This window comes from Rissa tridactyla, chromosome 7, assembly GCF_028500815.1.
Source record: "Rissa tridactyla isolate bRisTri1 chromosome 7, bRisTri1.patW.cur.20221130, whole genome shotgun sequence".
NCBI lineage: Eukaryota > Metazoa > Chordata > Aves > Charadriiformes > Laridae > Rissa > Rissa tridactyla.
In genome coordinates this window covers 54,062,979-54,079,502 of record NC_071472.1, presented here as the reverse complement: position 1 = coordinate 54,079,502, position 16,524 = coordinate 54,062,979, and the positions used below count along the sequence as shown (strand labels likewise).

Genomic DNA, 16,524 nt, shown 5'->3' with positions numbered 1-16,524 from the left:
GAGTAGCTGGTCATTCCTCTGTGCCTTTGGATTCAATCTCTATGTACATTAAAAAAATGCATTGCTTAAATAGTAATTATATAATGTTAACATGTCTAAAGATTATTATTTTTTAGTGTTAATTAGCATTCATAATTTCTAAAACCCTGAAGCACTACACAAGCACCTTCAGATGAAGTGTGTCGTTTATGGAGCTTTTGGTTTTTTGCACCCTGCTGCTAATTCCCTTTTGATGTTCTGAGTCATTTTTCCAGCAGGGAGCTTTGCGGATCAAAAACAAGCATGAAATTTTTCAGATAACACGTTTTAATGATTTACTTGCAAATTATCTCTCATTCTTCTGTACACATTTCTTAAAACTGCAAATACTCTGAAGTTTTGTTGGCAAGAAATTTCACAGATATTACTTTGAAAAACAAGAATATGAGAAAATTTATCTTGTGTGCTCTTTTGTAAAAGTCAGATAATTTGTTTGGTCTGGAGACGTGGTGGAGCTGTAGGACTGGATCGGAATGTGTCTTGCTGCAAAAGTGAAGCAAGACTTGTTTGAAAAGGCTCTGATCTCAGAGGTGGCGTGTGAGTGTGCAGCGCACAAGAAACTTGCATGAACTCATTACACGGGGAACGTAAAAGTCTGTCTTCGTAAGTAGGGCTTGGGGAGGAGGGGGAGGTGTTTTACAAGTAGGTGTCCTCAGAGCTCTCCTGCCGGAGCTGAAAATGTTGTCTTTGTGGTAGATGTGTGGAAGCTGAGGCACAGACACGTGCTTGGGCAGGGACCATAAAGCAAATAACACTGAAAATCAGGACCAGCGCGGCAGCTCCTGCGCCTGCGTCACCAGGCAGTTTCCTGGCTCTTGAGGAAAAAGCCCTAAATCTTTCACACGTTTATTCAGATGCATTGGCCAGATTTTTGTACGCTGAAGATGTTATTTAATGTTCTTTACCCAGCTCTGGTAGGCCTTCTGCTTTTATGGCAGTGCTGTCTTTCACTACAATTTTATGAGAGTGGGGGTTTTCTCTCATTGATTCCTTAAATAGCCTGTTCTCAATTTTAATTCTGGTCTAAAAGATATCAGTACTCGTCTCCCATCAATCTTAAGGTTTTTTTCTGTCCTTTCATTACTTATGATGGTAATAAATGGCAGCAGTTGTAAACACGTTCTCTTTTTGACAATAAAGCAGCCAACAGTGGTGCTCTCAGTTCAGTGTTAAATTCAGCCATGCTCTTAATAGTCTCTTGTTGTAAACATCAAGCTGCCAAATAGATATAAGTGATTAGCATGGGAAAATAAACGAGGTGTATTCACTGCTTCCCACCAATGGAAACACGGTTGGCTTTCATCCTTGATTCTCTAAAGCCTGATAAATCAGTCTGATAAATCTGGTTAACCACGTTAATTCCGATTCCTTTGTGTCCCCTGTAAAATCCCAGCATGCAGAATTTAAGCCCAAACCCTGTGCTGCCAAGGGGTGGTTAACAGGAGAGGAAGGAGAAACGTGAACAGTTATTCTGCAGGAGGAGAACATGGTCGCTACGGTGGGAATTGCCTTTAAATACTGATTTATACCGTAATTGACACAAAGGACCTTCTCCCCAGGATCCTCCTGGGTTTTTGCAGCCTGGATGCGCCTTGGATGAAGGGAAGGAGGGATCCTTTTCAAGGCACCAGAGAATCTCCAAGAGGAAGGCGGAGGTCTGGCTGGTCCTTTTCACCATTATTTAGTGGAGCCTTCAGAGAACACGGCAACGTCTGCTGCGATGTGCTGTCTCAAGGGCCTTTTCTTTTCTCCTCCCACGCCACATCTCTTCCCTGTTCTTACACCTCCGGAACCCAACACCTTTAAAGCAGTCACCGCTTAATTGTTCCCCTTCAGTCTTACCGCCTGTAAAATAGTGATAGTAAATATTAAAATAGTAAATAGTAAAATAGTGACCCTTGCTGCTATATACAAGTATCTCCAGACACACAGACATTGATTGACCTGTTGGTTGTAAACGCCTGCAAGGGAGAGCTCGGGGCTGTGAGTTACGGCCTCTGGGTTCTCCTGAACGCCACCCACGGGCCCAATAAACCAGGCGGAAGCTCCAGAATCAGTTTAAATAATGCATTAAAGATGCCTTTTAAATAATAATAAATTCCAAGCTTTTATTCTTCAAAATCGTAGTTTACTACTGTGTCATAGACTGGAAGATTGTGCGTGTTAACTGTCGTTTCTCACTTGAACGCATCAATGTCTGCGATAGAGGTGCTGCATAAAAATAGGTGGCTGGCGTACATCATAATAATAATAATAATAATTCAAGATTTTTTCCCCCACAAAAAATGTATGTTCAGGTTTGTTTACTCATTGTCTCTATTATTATTACACTGTAATTGTAAGTTTTTATTATAAAAGTGCATTTGTTACTGTTTCATATGCCCTTTGAAACATCTGTTTTGTCTTTAGGAGTGTTGTATTATTGTGCTTTTCTGTTCTAAAGCACAAAGATCAGCTCAGATCGTTGGCCATGCTGCTATTATGTGGTCAATGTTAATGTTTTGGGCTTCTGAAATTAATGAAATGGGCATTACTGGCATGTGACAGCTGGTTTTACTTTGGTTTTAGAATTATTTGTATTTAAGTAGAGTGTAAAATTAATAATTTTTGGCTGCAGAGCTATTGCCTAAATGTTGTGGTTTGCATTTAATGAACATACTTGTTTGATCACATCTTCCCCCCCCCAAAAAAAAAATTATTTTTAAATGTCAGTGAAATTGTCTCCCTCACACCCTTTAATTTCTGTTTTAATGATCAAAGTGTTTTAATGGGTATTCGTGAGATCTTGTGATTTCGTGATGAGAAAGTGGAGCTAATAGCTGTTTGGTTAAAATGATGCCAGAAGAGCGGTGATGCTGGGTGAGCTCAGTGGTGGTTCCGAATGTACCAGGGGTTTTGCCACTGGCTCCAGCTGAACATTAAAGTGTTTCGTGTTTAAGTACAGCGTCAGAGAAATTTTGCTGACTTCGCCTTGTAGGCAGAGGGGAATGGAATTCGAACTGTTAAAAATATGGATGCAACGTGGTTCATATCTAAAATGAAAACAAAAGAAGGTAATATTGACTGAAGTGCTGTTGGGCTGGAGGCACCGGACTCCACATCTGAATGCGCGGAATCCCTTTCTGTCCGCCTTGGAGCACGGAATGGTAGTCAGAAGTGTTTGAATTATTGTAAATTAATGAGTTATCGCTCATCTTTTAAACCACAATAAGTGACCATACCTTTACAGCTCAGGCAGTGATTGAGGATGGCGGTTGGTGGTTTTTTTTGACGTTTTCTGTATCTTTGCTGCCTTGCTGCTTGTGGTCGTGCCAGTCTTTGTGGGCCTGTGCTGTGAATCAAGTCCAAAACAACCTCGGAAAAAGAGGTTGGTGATCTCTGCAGTCCAGCTCAGCCCCCCGCCTGGTTTGCTGCCTGGTGCCCGAGAGCTGTAGAAACAGCGCAGGAGGGTAGGCTTGGCGTGGGAACAGAGCTGAAGAGACGCTTTTGCCCAAAGATCCGTGTGTAACAGTATGGCCTCGGCCCATTGTAATGATGTGTGAAAAATACCTTGGCTTAAACTCTGTGGGGTGTAGAGAGTACATGAGACACCAAGTGGTTTCAAGCTGGTTTTTATTTGTTTTTTGTTTTTCTTTTAACTTTGTATTTGCAATGGGCTAAAAGAATAAACAAGTTATTGCCATTTGGCTAATGGGTTGTAACTTCTTAGGTATGATAATTGTTCTTGTGGTCGTGTGTTCATAGCAAAAGACTCTGTGATCTTTGACAAGTTGTTCAGCATTTAACAAAGCAACAGGGCATGTTAATTAATGCTTGTACAGTAACGGTCTAAGGTCCTCTGCCTTCCCACCTTAGACTAGAGATGGCAGCAGCAATATGTCTAAACGCACAAGTCCTGTATTTAAAATACCCAAATTATCGTGGCAATTAAACCACACTGCAAGCCCAGTCAGAAACTAAACTATCAGAAATGTATTTGCCTCTTACCAGGCATTTTGGAGGATCCTCAAATTATATAGTAATGCGGATTGTTTTACGCTTTGCTTTTAAACAGGGCAGAAAAGCTGCAGTTGCTTAACCACAGGCCTGTGACAGCAGTTGAAATACAGCTGGTGAGTAACAACGCTCCTGACTGTTCAGAGCTTAAATGAAAGCAGCTTTAACCTTGAAGATCAGTTGAATAATTACTTTCTCATGGTCAGTGATTGAACGTATCCCTTTATGCACGTCTTTACGTTCACGGTTTCAAATCCACTCCGCTTCCTCTCTGAGACCTCCTCAGAGACTTGCCCGTCTTTCTCTCAGGCAGATTCTCCACCTCTGTTTGCTTCGGTGTCACATGGTGAAAACGCCTGATGCACTCATTAAAGGTTAGTTACAGTATCGCGACTAAAAATACGTTTAACCTGAGTCTTTTTGCTGCTGCTCCGTAATCAAGTACTTCACTTTTTGACAGCTGTGATGACATGGTTGTTTTGATGGCAGGGTTTTATGTTACGGTAAAACTAAACACGCTGAAAAGTAATGACTGGTACGGAATTTTGAGCAGTGGTGCAGAATGAGAAATGGATATAAGCAGACTTTCTGATGGGAAGTAGCCATTGTCAATCTGTTAAGAGTAATTCTGGTGTAAAGAGGGATTGTTGCTAAATAGAAATAGATGGTGATATTCTCTGAAGTATCTCCTTAGGAATACAAAATCCTGTGGTAATAAAGAGATTATTTTAATAAGGATATTCTTTTAATAAAGATCTCTTACGTTAAGAACATCTGTTTATAATCTTATCCTGAAATCAAACTATGTAGTAACAGGATCGTATTTTGCTGCGAAAAAAGGGAAGGATTAAAGAGGATTAAATAGTCCTAACCAGTAGGACTGTTATTCTTTCACAGCCAAGGAGTAGACAGTGTAATGCTGAAAGCATCTCATAAAAAAATGCTTCTAGCTGAGGAGTTAATACTGTGTTTTGTGATTGAAGAGATCAGTGTCAATCATCAACCCAACCAAGAGCATTAAGGCTTTGTGAGTTTTGCTTAGGAAGTTATTCATAAGCCGTGGTCTAGAGCCTGTCTCATACCTTTATTAGCTTTGTGGGCTTAGACACAGATTTATTATATATAGGCCATATACGGTCTTTTTTTCCCTTTCTTTAAATGCAGTAATCTTTTGCTGCTTTCAGGTGACCGTGTGGTTTTGTCTGTCTTTCTCCTCTTCCTGTCATTATCCTACCTCATTCCTCGTTATCTTACCTATCCAGGAAATATTGAAAATGCTTTTGCTCCTGTGTCATGTTTGAAATCCAGGAGGCAAATCTAAGAAATTTGGGCCTTTATATTAGAAGTCAGGTTTCGGTAGAGTGTTTTACTTCAGATATTCCAAATTTTGTAATGTCAAAGTTAGATAAAACTCATTGCTAAAGCTCAGAGAATACAGGTATGAGATTTGAGTTCAGTATCAGTCCGTTATTGATATGTAACCCTTCTCTAATGATCAAAAGCAGCTAGTGAAAAACATAATATTCGTAGATTTGGGAACTAGCCTGAATTTGTATCATCATGGAAGTATTGGGGATGCAGTTACTTCTGTTCCGTTGCGGTACCCCTGTAATTCCCAGGGCAAGTTTCTCCAAAACTAGTATTACAGTAAACTAGGTTGACTGGATTGTTAACGCTGCATTAAATTAAGCCTCCCCAAAATTGCGGTTTCATCAAAGCACATCAAAGTCTTTTGAGCTCAATAACTGCTGGGAAACTGCAGGCCATTTTTGTTAGTGAAATATAGAGACTGGGAGCAATAGCGAGGAAATGATTATTTTGCCGTTTGATTGCCGTCCTGAATCATTTTGATTTCTGGTGAGGACAGGGGAAGGAGACCGTAGCAGTGCAATGTCTTTGAACACAGAAAAGCTCTGTCTTCTCCAAGCATCTTTGAGTATAAAATAATGCAAAGCCGCGGAGGCGCCCAGCATTTTCTTCTTTGATGTCGGTAGGGAGAAGATTACCCATAGACAGACTTCGTGCAGGCACGTCAGTTCATCCATCCAAGCAGTCGATGGATGACAGACGACCTACAGAGAAGTGAATTTTAGGTCTAAAATTGCCTTGATTGTCTGTTCATTGAACTTGCCCCTGCCACTCAAAAGCTTTAAGTCACTCCTGGGATTGATAGCAGAAATAAATGATGATGAAAACTTCTGACCACTTCATATAATGTAGGCAAGTCAATCTTATTTTTTAAAACAACAGCTTTGAACAAAATGCCAAGCAAGTCATATCTCTGTCTCTCACTTGCTCGAATAGTTTTGATGTCTCCGGTTTTTATTCCGTGCCGCCTGTCCCTGGAATGCAGTCAGATTTACCGGATAGGCTTTTAACAGCTGACGTGAGAGGATGGTTACACTGACTGCTGCTTGTCGCCGTTTTTGTCGTTACAGCTTTTTGGTTTTTTACTTTCCTTCTATAAAATTCCCTGTCTTTAGTTGCGTGTAAAAAAAAAATAAAGCATTTTTGATAAAATTATATTTAAGCTAAAAAGCAAATTTATGTTGTGATCTTTTGATCTCAAGTTCTTTTGTGAGTCCTGATGCATGAATTGCTGTATTGTTCATATTTGTCTTTTCTGGACTGTGTGCCAGGATTTATTTGCAAACAACAATAGCAACAAAAGGAGCATGAAATTCTAATTCGCGTCCCACAGGGTAAAACACTGTACACATTGCAGCTATCTTGACCTCCTGTTTTAATCTTTAACATATGTTGTTCCTGGCTCAGTGGTTCACAAAGGAAGGAAAAAAAAAAAGACAGTGATGTTGATCTAACCATGACAGTGGTCCAGCGTTACTTAATGCTGAGCCATGACGGGTTGAGAAGATTAAGTACCATCTTTTCTAATTAACAAATTGCTCTACATTTTTCTATCTGAATGGAAAAGTAGATTTTAATTCTGTGCTTTTTAAAACTAAATTTCCGTCGCAGGGAGCTTTGTACCTTGTGATATGTGCTCTGCATAACCAGCCTGGCAGATTGTCTTTTATTGTTGAATAGAAAATAATAACGTAGAGTATTCTTCTGGAAAACGGAAGATGTTTGAGGATTTAAACCTTTTATTTTCTCAACAATATATTTTGATTCCTACTTTGCATACTTGGTTAATTATCTCTGAGGGACATTAATCCAGTAATTCAGTCTTTTATTTTATTCCTTTTTTATGCGCTTTTTTTTCTTTCAGCATGTTGGTGCTGAACAATTTCAAGTTACTGCTCAAAGGAGGAAATAGCAGTGATTTTCTCATAAAAGATGTACCTCCTACACTGGACTTAAATTGTGTGCTTGAATGCTTTGGAAGTCATCAGAACCCCTATTTCCTTTTTCACTGTAGTTTACTGATTACTTTTTAAATAAAATTCTTAGCTTATTATTCAAATAAACAATAGCTTTTAACCCACAAACTGTTCTGTTCTGGGACGCTGAGGTTTGTTACCCATCAAATATTACTTATCCGTCAGACAGTTTCTCAGTTCTTTCAGAACTTTTTAAGGTTCTTCAGCGTGTCTGTTCTTCAACATTTGCGGTGTATTGTCCTGTCTCAGGAGGCTCAGGAGATAAACATTAGCATTGAAAGCTTAAAAGACACACAGTGAGGATGATGAAGTCTCTTATACTTTGCTTTTACTTGGGTAAGCAGAATAGATAAGGTGTGGTTGTAATTAGGGAAAGCACGTTCCTAAAATGTTTGTCCTTGTTTGACCGAGTAAAAAAAAAATCTAGACAAGTATGTGTGTGTGTGTATATATAGCTATACATCTGTGCTCATGTTTTGTGCTTACGTGTGTACATGGCACTATGAACATACAGATTTTCACACTTATTTTATGAGCAAACATTTTAATCCTTGAAATTTTTCAACTTGATAGTCAGGCTAGCGGTTTCACATTTACCTTCTCAGTAAATAAAACCTTTAAAAGCTTCTGAAAGTAACTTTCTGCCGTCAGCAGGTTTTAGTGTGACTTACTGCTTAATGTAGATATGTTATTACCTTCTGATTTGGTGATTGTGGTTGTTTTCTTCCTCTGAGAAATGCGTACGTGGTGTTCAATTAAAAAAAGCTACTGTTAAAATGTGCAGCTGGGAAAGACTGCGTGGTCGTGAAATATTCCACGTACACGTTTGTTTAACGAGCACAGTGCTGGTTCCCGGTAGCGGTTACGTTACTGAGCGAGGCGTCTGCCAGTGTTTAACTCTGCAGTTGGCGAGCAATTTGTCTTTTCGTTCTCTTGTAGCAGGATTCAGTGATGGATGTGGGATGCACGTTTCGTTTTGCTGTGTCAGAAAGCCTGTGCAGGGATGTGTCTGGAGAGGCAGAACAGAACTGGCACCCTTCTCTTGACATACTCTCCACTGGGTAAATGTTTGCCTAACTTTAAGCTTAAAGCCCACGTAAGTTAGTTGGACCTCTTGAGCACTTCAAGTTAAGTCAATGCATAAGCTGTGGCTTAACAGTTGTAGGTACAAGGTGCTTAAGCAGGTGAAAAATTGGGGTTTAGACTCCTAAATAAAGGTAGCATTGCTCTCAGAGGTGAGCAGTACGGTCGCTTCTGCTGCCTTCTCAATATGTTGTATGTATTCGACAGACAGATCTGCTGTGTATATCGGTATATTTATCCATGAAGTAAGAATCAACTCTAAGCACTCGGGCTTGAAAAATATATGCGAGCTGCAGGTGGAACACGGCTCTGTTTTTTTAGCTGTAAGAATGTTATTCCAGTGAAGTTACCAAATGAAGTTTTGCTGCTTCCTTCCTTGATTCCGTCTTTGGTCGCCCTGTAGATGATTTGTTTAGAGCATTAGCTGAGGGGGAAATGAAACGTGAAATTTGCTTACCGTATGCGTATATTGCAATGAGAATTTAAAGACTGTTAGTGATGTGAGTGAAACCCAAGTTGTTATCGAGGCCTGACTTGACTCAGTTGACCTTGGCCACGCAGTTGCGTTTCATAGGAAATACGTGCTGTATGCGTGTATGAACGACATTGATGTGCTATAACGTCTGTTACAAACCCCCTGTAGTTACTTTGGTATAGAATAGATGCTGAAAAGCAATAATGACTTAGGAATTGTTTATTGCAAGAGGCAGCGTAGCTGACATGGCTTGCTGCCTTCCTCTTGCATTCATCTCAAAAAAACCCTTGCTCTCAGCCCTGAGAAGGAGACACGCTTGTCCTGCTGCACGTCAGGGTGCTTTTTACCTATCAGTTGTGTTACTGTAGCTTTGTCCAATTCTGTTACTGGCGCGAACCCCTGAATATTGAAAATCACGCAGTTCAGCTGGTTGATGATACCTTACACTTTGCGCGTGGCATCGTCTGCGAGGGTCAGCTATTTCCATTTGGTGCACGTGGCACTGCCAACATAAACATCTTATGTCATACACTTATTAAAAACGTTTGCATTTTTGTTTTCCTTAGTATAAACTTCACATTCCTGACTGCTTATGGTTTGAATCTGTGGCTTGAGCAGTTTCAGGCAAGTTAGAGGTTACGAAGGCTTTTTGGTAGATATTTTTTCATGTACTGGTGAAATTCTCGCTGGGAAAGTAGGTACTTGAATACAATTATTTCTTCTTGCCTTTCAGGCTTTTTCTCACGCGTAATTTCACTTCTGAGCATCATGACATTATTTCCTGGCACTATGCGTGGCAAAGGTATTTTGTCTTATAGCTGTAAATCAGAAGACTGTGTGAATATCTGTTGAATCTAAAATAATCCTCTGAGTGACCTGTTTCCCTTGGTATCTGTTTTCCTCGAGGACCGTTTCATTTATCTCTTTATCTACATGCTCTCTGTGCTTAATTTTTGAATTTTTCCTTTTGGCATGCTGCTTCCTAATTGCTTATGTTTCCATAAGTTGCTGCTCAGGCTTTTTTCCCCGAAGAGTGAAAAAAATTGATTTTTATCGCTTATGCTTTTGATCCTTCAAACTCTTGAATAGTGTCACAGCAAAATAGTGCTGAAGCATCAGCTTCAATAATAAGCTGTCGTTCCTGCTAAATGCGGATTTTTGTCTATCGGTGGCTCCTGGTGTGAGAGCTGGCAGTAAGGATGCGCGGCTCAAGGCACTGAGAGGTGAGCCCTCGATGAATTTGCTACACGGTTTAAGGAATTCCCACTTCCCTCTGGCAGAGACACTGGATCTGTCAACAGAAGGGAATTTGGAGCTGCCTTACCCACTCCTCAGTGCAGCATCCAGCGTCTTTCTTTAAAGATGCTTTTCTCAACGCGCTAATGAGACAGCAGCTACAGCACCGAAGCATCTGGAACGTGAGAAACTATTTTCTTCCATCAACTTTCTGGTAAAGCGTGATTTCTTAAACTGCCAGAGCAATCACCAGAACTCCTCTGTCAGTGTCCCCCGTCGTATCTGCAGTTTGTCGGTCTTGCAGGCTCCTGTGTGCAGCCAGCACAGATGACATCAACATGGTCGTTCATACTGGGAGCTGGGGCGTTACTCATTCGGCACTGCGGAGCGCGTCAGAAGCAGCGATGAGACACTCGCGTAACTATATCCTGCCTGAAATGGAGAAGTTGAGTTGCTGATCTAGAAATCGCTGTCTATTATCTGTTTAAATTCTGATCAAAACCTCGTGTTTGACTCTGGCTACCTGAAGCAAGCACCTAAAGGAGAAAATGTTTGGAGAAGACAGGGGAAGGAGATATATAGGGAGGGGTAAAATTTAAATGGGGAAGAGGGGGGGGACTTCGTGCGATGCAATAAATCAAATCTAAACCAGGCCAGGGGCTGTTTTTCTGAGGATCGGAAAGCAGTGGGATGGTAACGAATGCAGGAGACGTGGGCCACTAAGAGATAAATCATTCTGCCTTGAGTGATACTGCCTGTCCAAAGGACGTGGGCTTTTTTCTTTGTACGGTTCCTGCTGCTATGGGGCTGTCACCTTTAAAGTTCAGTGTAACAGTAATTAATAACACTATAATCCAGTCCAAAAACCAGGCTGATAGTGCTCTACAAAACTTAATAGCGTAGGTCATCTGAAGAGTAACGGCTTTGTCAGCAGTATTGGCAACACAGAGTGTATGTATGCACTGTGACGTAATTTATCGTATAATGTTGATGCCCCAAGGTGTGCTGGCCAAGCTGCTGAGCGCCTCTGAAATGCAGCCTAGTAGGCAATTATCCGATACCACTTCAGTAGCTGCAGCGGTTGCTTGCACAGAAGGGTAACGTTAGGAGGATTTTTAGTATATTTTAACTCACAGCGTATCGTGTTGCAGACGGCAGTAATGAGAGCCAGGGCTGTTCTTCAAGCCAGGGTCCTACAGCGGTTCTTGAACTCGCCGTGCTTGGAAAGCCGCTCCACAGAGAATTTCATCCTTTGATCGGCATAGTCCCCAGAAACAGTCGCTTGCAAATGGGTATTCGCTGTCTGCCTTTTGCTACATGAGTGGGTTCCAGCGTGCTCGCTTTCCTCTCGTCAAGGATCTGTGTGTAATGGCTGATGAAAGATGATCAGATTGTGCAAAGAGGGCTCGCAGGACACTGAGGAGAAAAAAAAAAAGTTAATTGAATATATCACTCTGCTTTTTAGAAGGCAAGATGCATCTGAATAGCTGACAATTTATCGCTAGAACTGATTAAACCTGCGCTGACTTGGAACCGTAATTAATATAAATCACTGCGCTTCAAAGGACATTTTAAAGGACTTTGTATAAAAAAGAAAATCACAAACTCCGCAATCCTAATTGGTTTCATTTGCGTTTGAAGAGTTCTTTTGGCTTGCTTTTCCAGTCCTCTGACAAGCTTTTCCTTTTAACAGCTGCCTTTAAATCAGGGCAGTTGTTTTTACTGGTAGCGGTGATATAAGAGATCCCACAGCTCCGCAGTGAGAGTAGGTCCCTAATTAATCTTACGGAATTTTATTGTTGGTTTGTGACAGCATGTTTTGTGTTGCTCAGAGCTTTTATATGCCTTTATATTCAGGAATCTCACAATCTAAGCAAATTCCAATAAAGTATAGCTGCTGTAGGATTAGGTGGTTTCTTTTATGGCCTGATTACTTAATAGTCTAGGTGCTGGGTACGATACTGCGGTTCGGTAACCACTCTTGGGTTATATCTCATCTCAGTTCTCCCACGAAAGCACAGGAACGTGGGGAAAGAGGTCTGGAAGGTAGGTCTGGACGTGAGCTGAATGAAAAGCCCGGCTCAGGATACTGATGTGTAGGCTGAGAGAGGCGTTAGGAGAAACCAGGGAGGGAAACCTCTTCTGAGCGTGGTGTTCTCCTTGTTGTAAAGAAAGCAGGGGCTCATTCTGGAGTGCCACTTGTAGTGGTTAACAATGGAGCTCTTCTTTCCTTTTGAAAATATTGTAAGAGTTCCCCTTTGTAAAATGCTTTTGTCGTGAGCTCAGACAATGTCTTGCATCCATTGGCAATAGTATTTCCCAGTTAGTTAAGTCCTTCTGTTTGGAGCTGAGGAAGGAAGTATGGATTTAACGATTACAATGGGCTTTTTTTTTTTCGACCTGCAGATGGTAGAAGAAAGCGAGGAAAGGCTAACAGAAGAGCAGATTGAGTCCCTTCTCCAAACAGTCACCAGTATTCTTCCGGGGGATTCGGAAGGACAACAGAGAGACTCGGCAATGGCAACCGACAGCAAAGGTGACCGAGCGTAGGAGGCGTCCAGGCCAAAGCTGGCAACAATTCCAGCAGAAGAGAATCAGCTAATATTTTTCTGGTTTTTACTTGATACCAGTTTAATCTTGTATTGGACATCGTTGTAAAATGTATTACAATTTTTATTACTCGGAGGTGATGAGGGACGCAATTGTTGACAAGAAAGCACGGAAAAGGACACTGTTGTGTTGGCATTTTGTCATGAACAGGGATGGTAGTAACTGGGTTTGTAATGTAGCAGTCTGAGAATTTATGGGGCACAGAATCTGAAGCTTTTGTATTTTTTCGATTACCCATGTAACAGCTGTACGTTTGAATAGGCTTATATACAGCTGGCGATGTTTTCATTATCACAGCAGTACTATAATTATAATTGCTTTCATATGCTTTTGAATTGCCCAACTGGTTTTCAGAATACGGTCTACAATAGAAAGCCAACTTTTGGAGCTGTTTGTGAAGGGGGCTGTTCTCAGGGATCAGAACATACAGGGATGTACCAGAACTGCTTGGTATCTGGCCGGAGGATTTCAAGCAGGCTGCTGGCATTGTGGAATTCGAGAGGATGTGTTGGCAGGGTAACTGTTCTCAGGGATGTCTGACAGTCCGTACTTGATAAAAAAGAGATCTAGATCATCAGCTAAATCAACACATTGCCGCTGAAATCAGCTGAGCCAGGCCACTTTACAGCACTTGAGGCTCTGGACTCAAACGTTAAGGCTCTTAGTAATAAGCAGAAGAAAATTTAGGCATAAGGTGTATAATTTCCCTTTGAACGTTTGTTCCGGTATTTATCTATAGACAAGTCACAGTCTTGGGAACGTGCTGTCGAGCGTGGAATAAATGAATGAGTCAATGCCGAAGTGAAGCCCTGATCTGGTTTAGAAGAATGAGAATCTGTCCTGGTTGGAGCGGAATGTTTTGTGTACTGAGCTTTTGTCTGATTAAAGATTTCAGGATCAAGTATTTAATGTTGAAAGCATTGATGATTGTAATAAATCTTCTGTGTGTCTATACAATAAGTCGTGAGTTACACATGGCACTGGTTTTATACTGTGACTGCAGACCATTCTTTTATAATTATTATAATATACTGGAAATAGAAATAAAGTTTGAATTACATCCTGGGAATTTTGTGTCTTATAGAAAAGATACAAGACCTTGAATCAGAATCTCTGACTTTTTTTCCCCCCCCTCTTCTGTCATGGTTTTATTTTGTGTTTTTATGCAAAGAATTTACGCATTCTGAGCTTTAGTTGGGCCATATATGAAAGGGAGCGATAACTTCCAGTGTCTGGGGGATTTATGATACGCATTTCCGTGGTATTTTAAGCTTCTTTTGATGTTTGGAGAGGAAAGGAACTTATTGGAAAATATATTTGTTACCTCTTGAACATAATTTATCTTACATTAAATGCGTTCGAAGGCTGAAGACTAAAAGTACGTTTCGGTGGGTAAGTATAGTGTTAGAGGGGAAAAGTCCTTGGTGGGTTTTGTGATAGATCAGTTTATATTTTCTCTCTAAATGGGCAACAAAGCAAAGGAGATGAGTAGAGCATATAAGGGAACGATGTGAAATTAATGTTAAAATTAGCATTTTTACTCTTACCGGTTACCGGTGGTGTTTGACATGCTGTGGCCTTGGGCTGCAAGTGTTTACATTTTTGTCTGTCTTCTTTTTCTAAAATTAAGTTATCGAAGCGTGTTCTAAACTTAGGAAAAGCAGACGGAAGCAGATCGCAAGTATCTTTAGCCAGCAAGAATATTTTAACAGATCTCTGAAGTTGTGTGTTCCATCTTGGGAATTGCTGGTTTGTTATAATGGATTTTTGCCAGCATCCACGTTGTCTTCTGGTGTATGTGTATTGTACAAGATATAAGAACCTCTTCGCTTGCTATTTTATTTAACCTTTTTATCAAAATCCGTTCCAGGTGGATACGTACATTAAACTTGTGCAGATGCGTGGATAGCTTGTTCAGTCTCAATTAAGATACGTAAACTGTAATTTCCCAAAAAATGCAATACTAAGTGACATTCGAAGGGATCTGGGTTTTCAACATCAGCATTTCATCCAGAAATCATTTTTAAATCTGCTGTCTGTGCTCTCGGACGGTGTAGGTACAGGTGAGGAATTGCTCTGGCTCCGAGAGCAGGTTTTGCCTTGTGCCGTTTGCTCTCGGGTGTGTTCTTCGGAAACCCGAGACTCAGAAATGGCTTATGGAAAGCAAATGTCATCTTGCTTATGTGATACCGTTTCTCCAGTGTCCTATATATTGCGTAAAAGTTCTGCCTGTCTTCCAGGGCTGCTTTTCCTTTGCTTAACTCATCGGTTGCCTAACACAGCAAGTGTACTCTGCTAGTGCTTTTGGAGGGGACAAGAAAGATGGCGTGAAGAGAGCGGCCTTCTGATGTGTCGGGGGGACAAGAAAAACGCGTGAGTGTTGGGCACTTAAAAGCTTGGTCTGTGATTTTGAGAAGGAAAGGGCAGAGCGCTCCGCACTCTGTGAATATTTAGCGGTGCGTGCTATTTCTACCTTTCCCATTTCTTGTGTGTTCCTCGCTTTTATTTTGTATCACGCGTTTGGGTTTTGGCAGATTGGCAGCTCTTGTGCTCTCGGCGCTGCTTTGGGAGAGGGCGGAACGAGGTGCCAGAATTTACCGGAGGTTTCAAGCTGTTTGTGAGGTGTCGCGGCTTCTCGTAAATGGAAGCCCAAGGAGGAGAGCTCTCCTTAGGGCTCTTTGGCAGTCCTCGCTGGAGAAGTTTCGTTAGCAAGAAGTTTTGTTTTATGGGAGGAGAAGGAGCTGCCGCTCCTGCCTGGTGCTGGCAAAGGGAAACAGGTGCTTTGGAAACGGAGATGTTCCGCAGGGAATTTTGTAGGAGATGTGGGAAATCCCTCCGGGTGAGCTGAGCAGCTTTGGTGGCGGCCGCGCCGTGGCAGGGCTGCGTGTAAGGCTGTGGCCCGCCGCCGAAATGCAGAATTCGGCAAGCTCTCCTCTTTGTACCGGCAGCAAAATGCGTTTTGTTTGTCTGTATTTGTGTGGTGCGTTTACAAGATAGAAAGGTGTGTGGTCTTAATTAGAAAAAGCAACCCCAAAACTCCCAAGAGTTGGGCATTTTGGTTTTCTTCTGAAGCAGGTTGTCTTCTGAAGCGTGTCTTTAAACAACATCCAAGTAGTACATGGAAATGGCATCTGTGCCTCATGCGTCGGTGTGCTGGAAGGGTTAAATAACTTCTACCAAGCGTCTTGAAGTTTAAAAGTGTTGATGCAAATGTTTTTTAAAAGGTCCTGTCAGTAACAGTGCTGTACATAACTTCTTACTTAACTGGTCACAGTTAAGCTATTGCTTCTGAAGTCCCCCAGACCGGGCTGATTTACGCCAGTTGAGAATCGTGCCCTGAAATAATTAACCAGTCGCGTAACGATACGGCGTCAGGGGTGATGTCTGCAGCTGCCGTAACCGGACGCGTGAAGAATAATCAAGCTGTCATACCGGAGAAGAAATAAAGTCAGGAAACGTAAGTAGGACACCGCGGAATTGTTGCCGAGGGAATTCCGCGTGTGGCCTGGGCAGATTCCCGCAGGTCCCAGCGCTGTCTGGGAGGTTGTGCTGGGAGGGAGCGGGGTGAGCTCCAGCTGCCCGATCCGTACCTTGCTCTTCATCCCGTCAGAAATACACGTTCCTCCCAGCTGATGGTGAAGGGGGGAGACCTGGCTGACCCTGCTCGAGCAGGGGGTTGGACGGGGTGGTCTCCGGGGCTCCCGTCCCACCTCAGTGTTGCTGTCATTCCGCTTCCCCCTC

At 41.8% G+C, this 16,524-nt stretch overlaps 1 protein-coding gene across 4 annotated transcripts in view; it reads left to right on the top strand.

Moving 5' to 3' along the window:
• CRCP (CGRP receptor component) overlaps window positions 1–13,852 on the top strand; it is a 37,093-nt gene extending 23,241 nt beyond the window's left edge. For all 4 annotated transcript variants that reach the window (XM_054208114.1, XM_054208112.1, XM_054208113.1 and 1 more), the window contains exons 5-6: window positions 4,094–4,151; window positions 12,580–13,852. In XM_054208114.1, coding sequence (XP_054064089.1) covers window positions 4,094–4,151; window positions 12,580–12,723 — 202 coding nt within the window. In that variant the 3' untranslated portion in view covers window positions 12,724–13,852. The remainder of the gene's footprint in view (window positions 1–4,093; window positions 4,152–12,579) is intronic.
• The last annotated feature ends 2,672 nt before the right edge of the window (window positions 13,853–16,524 follow it).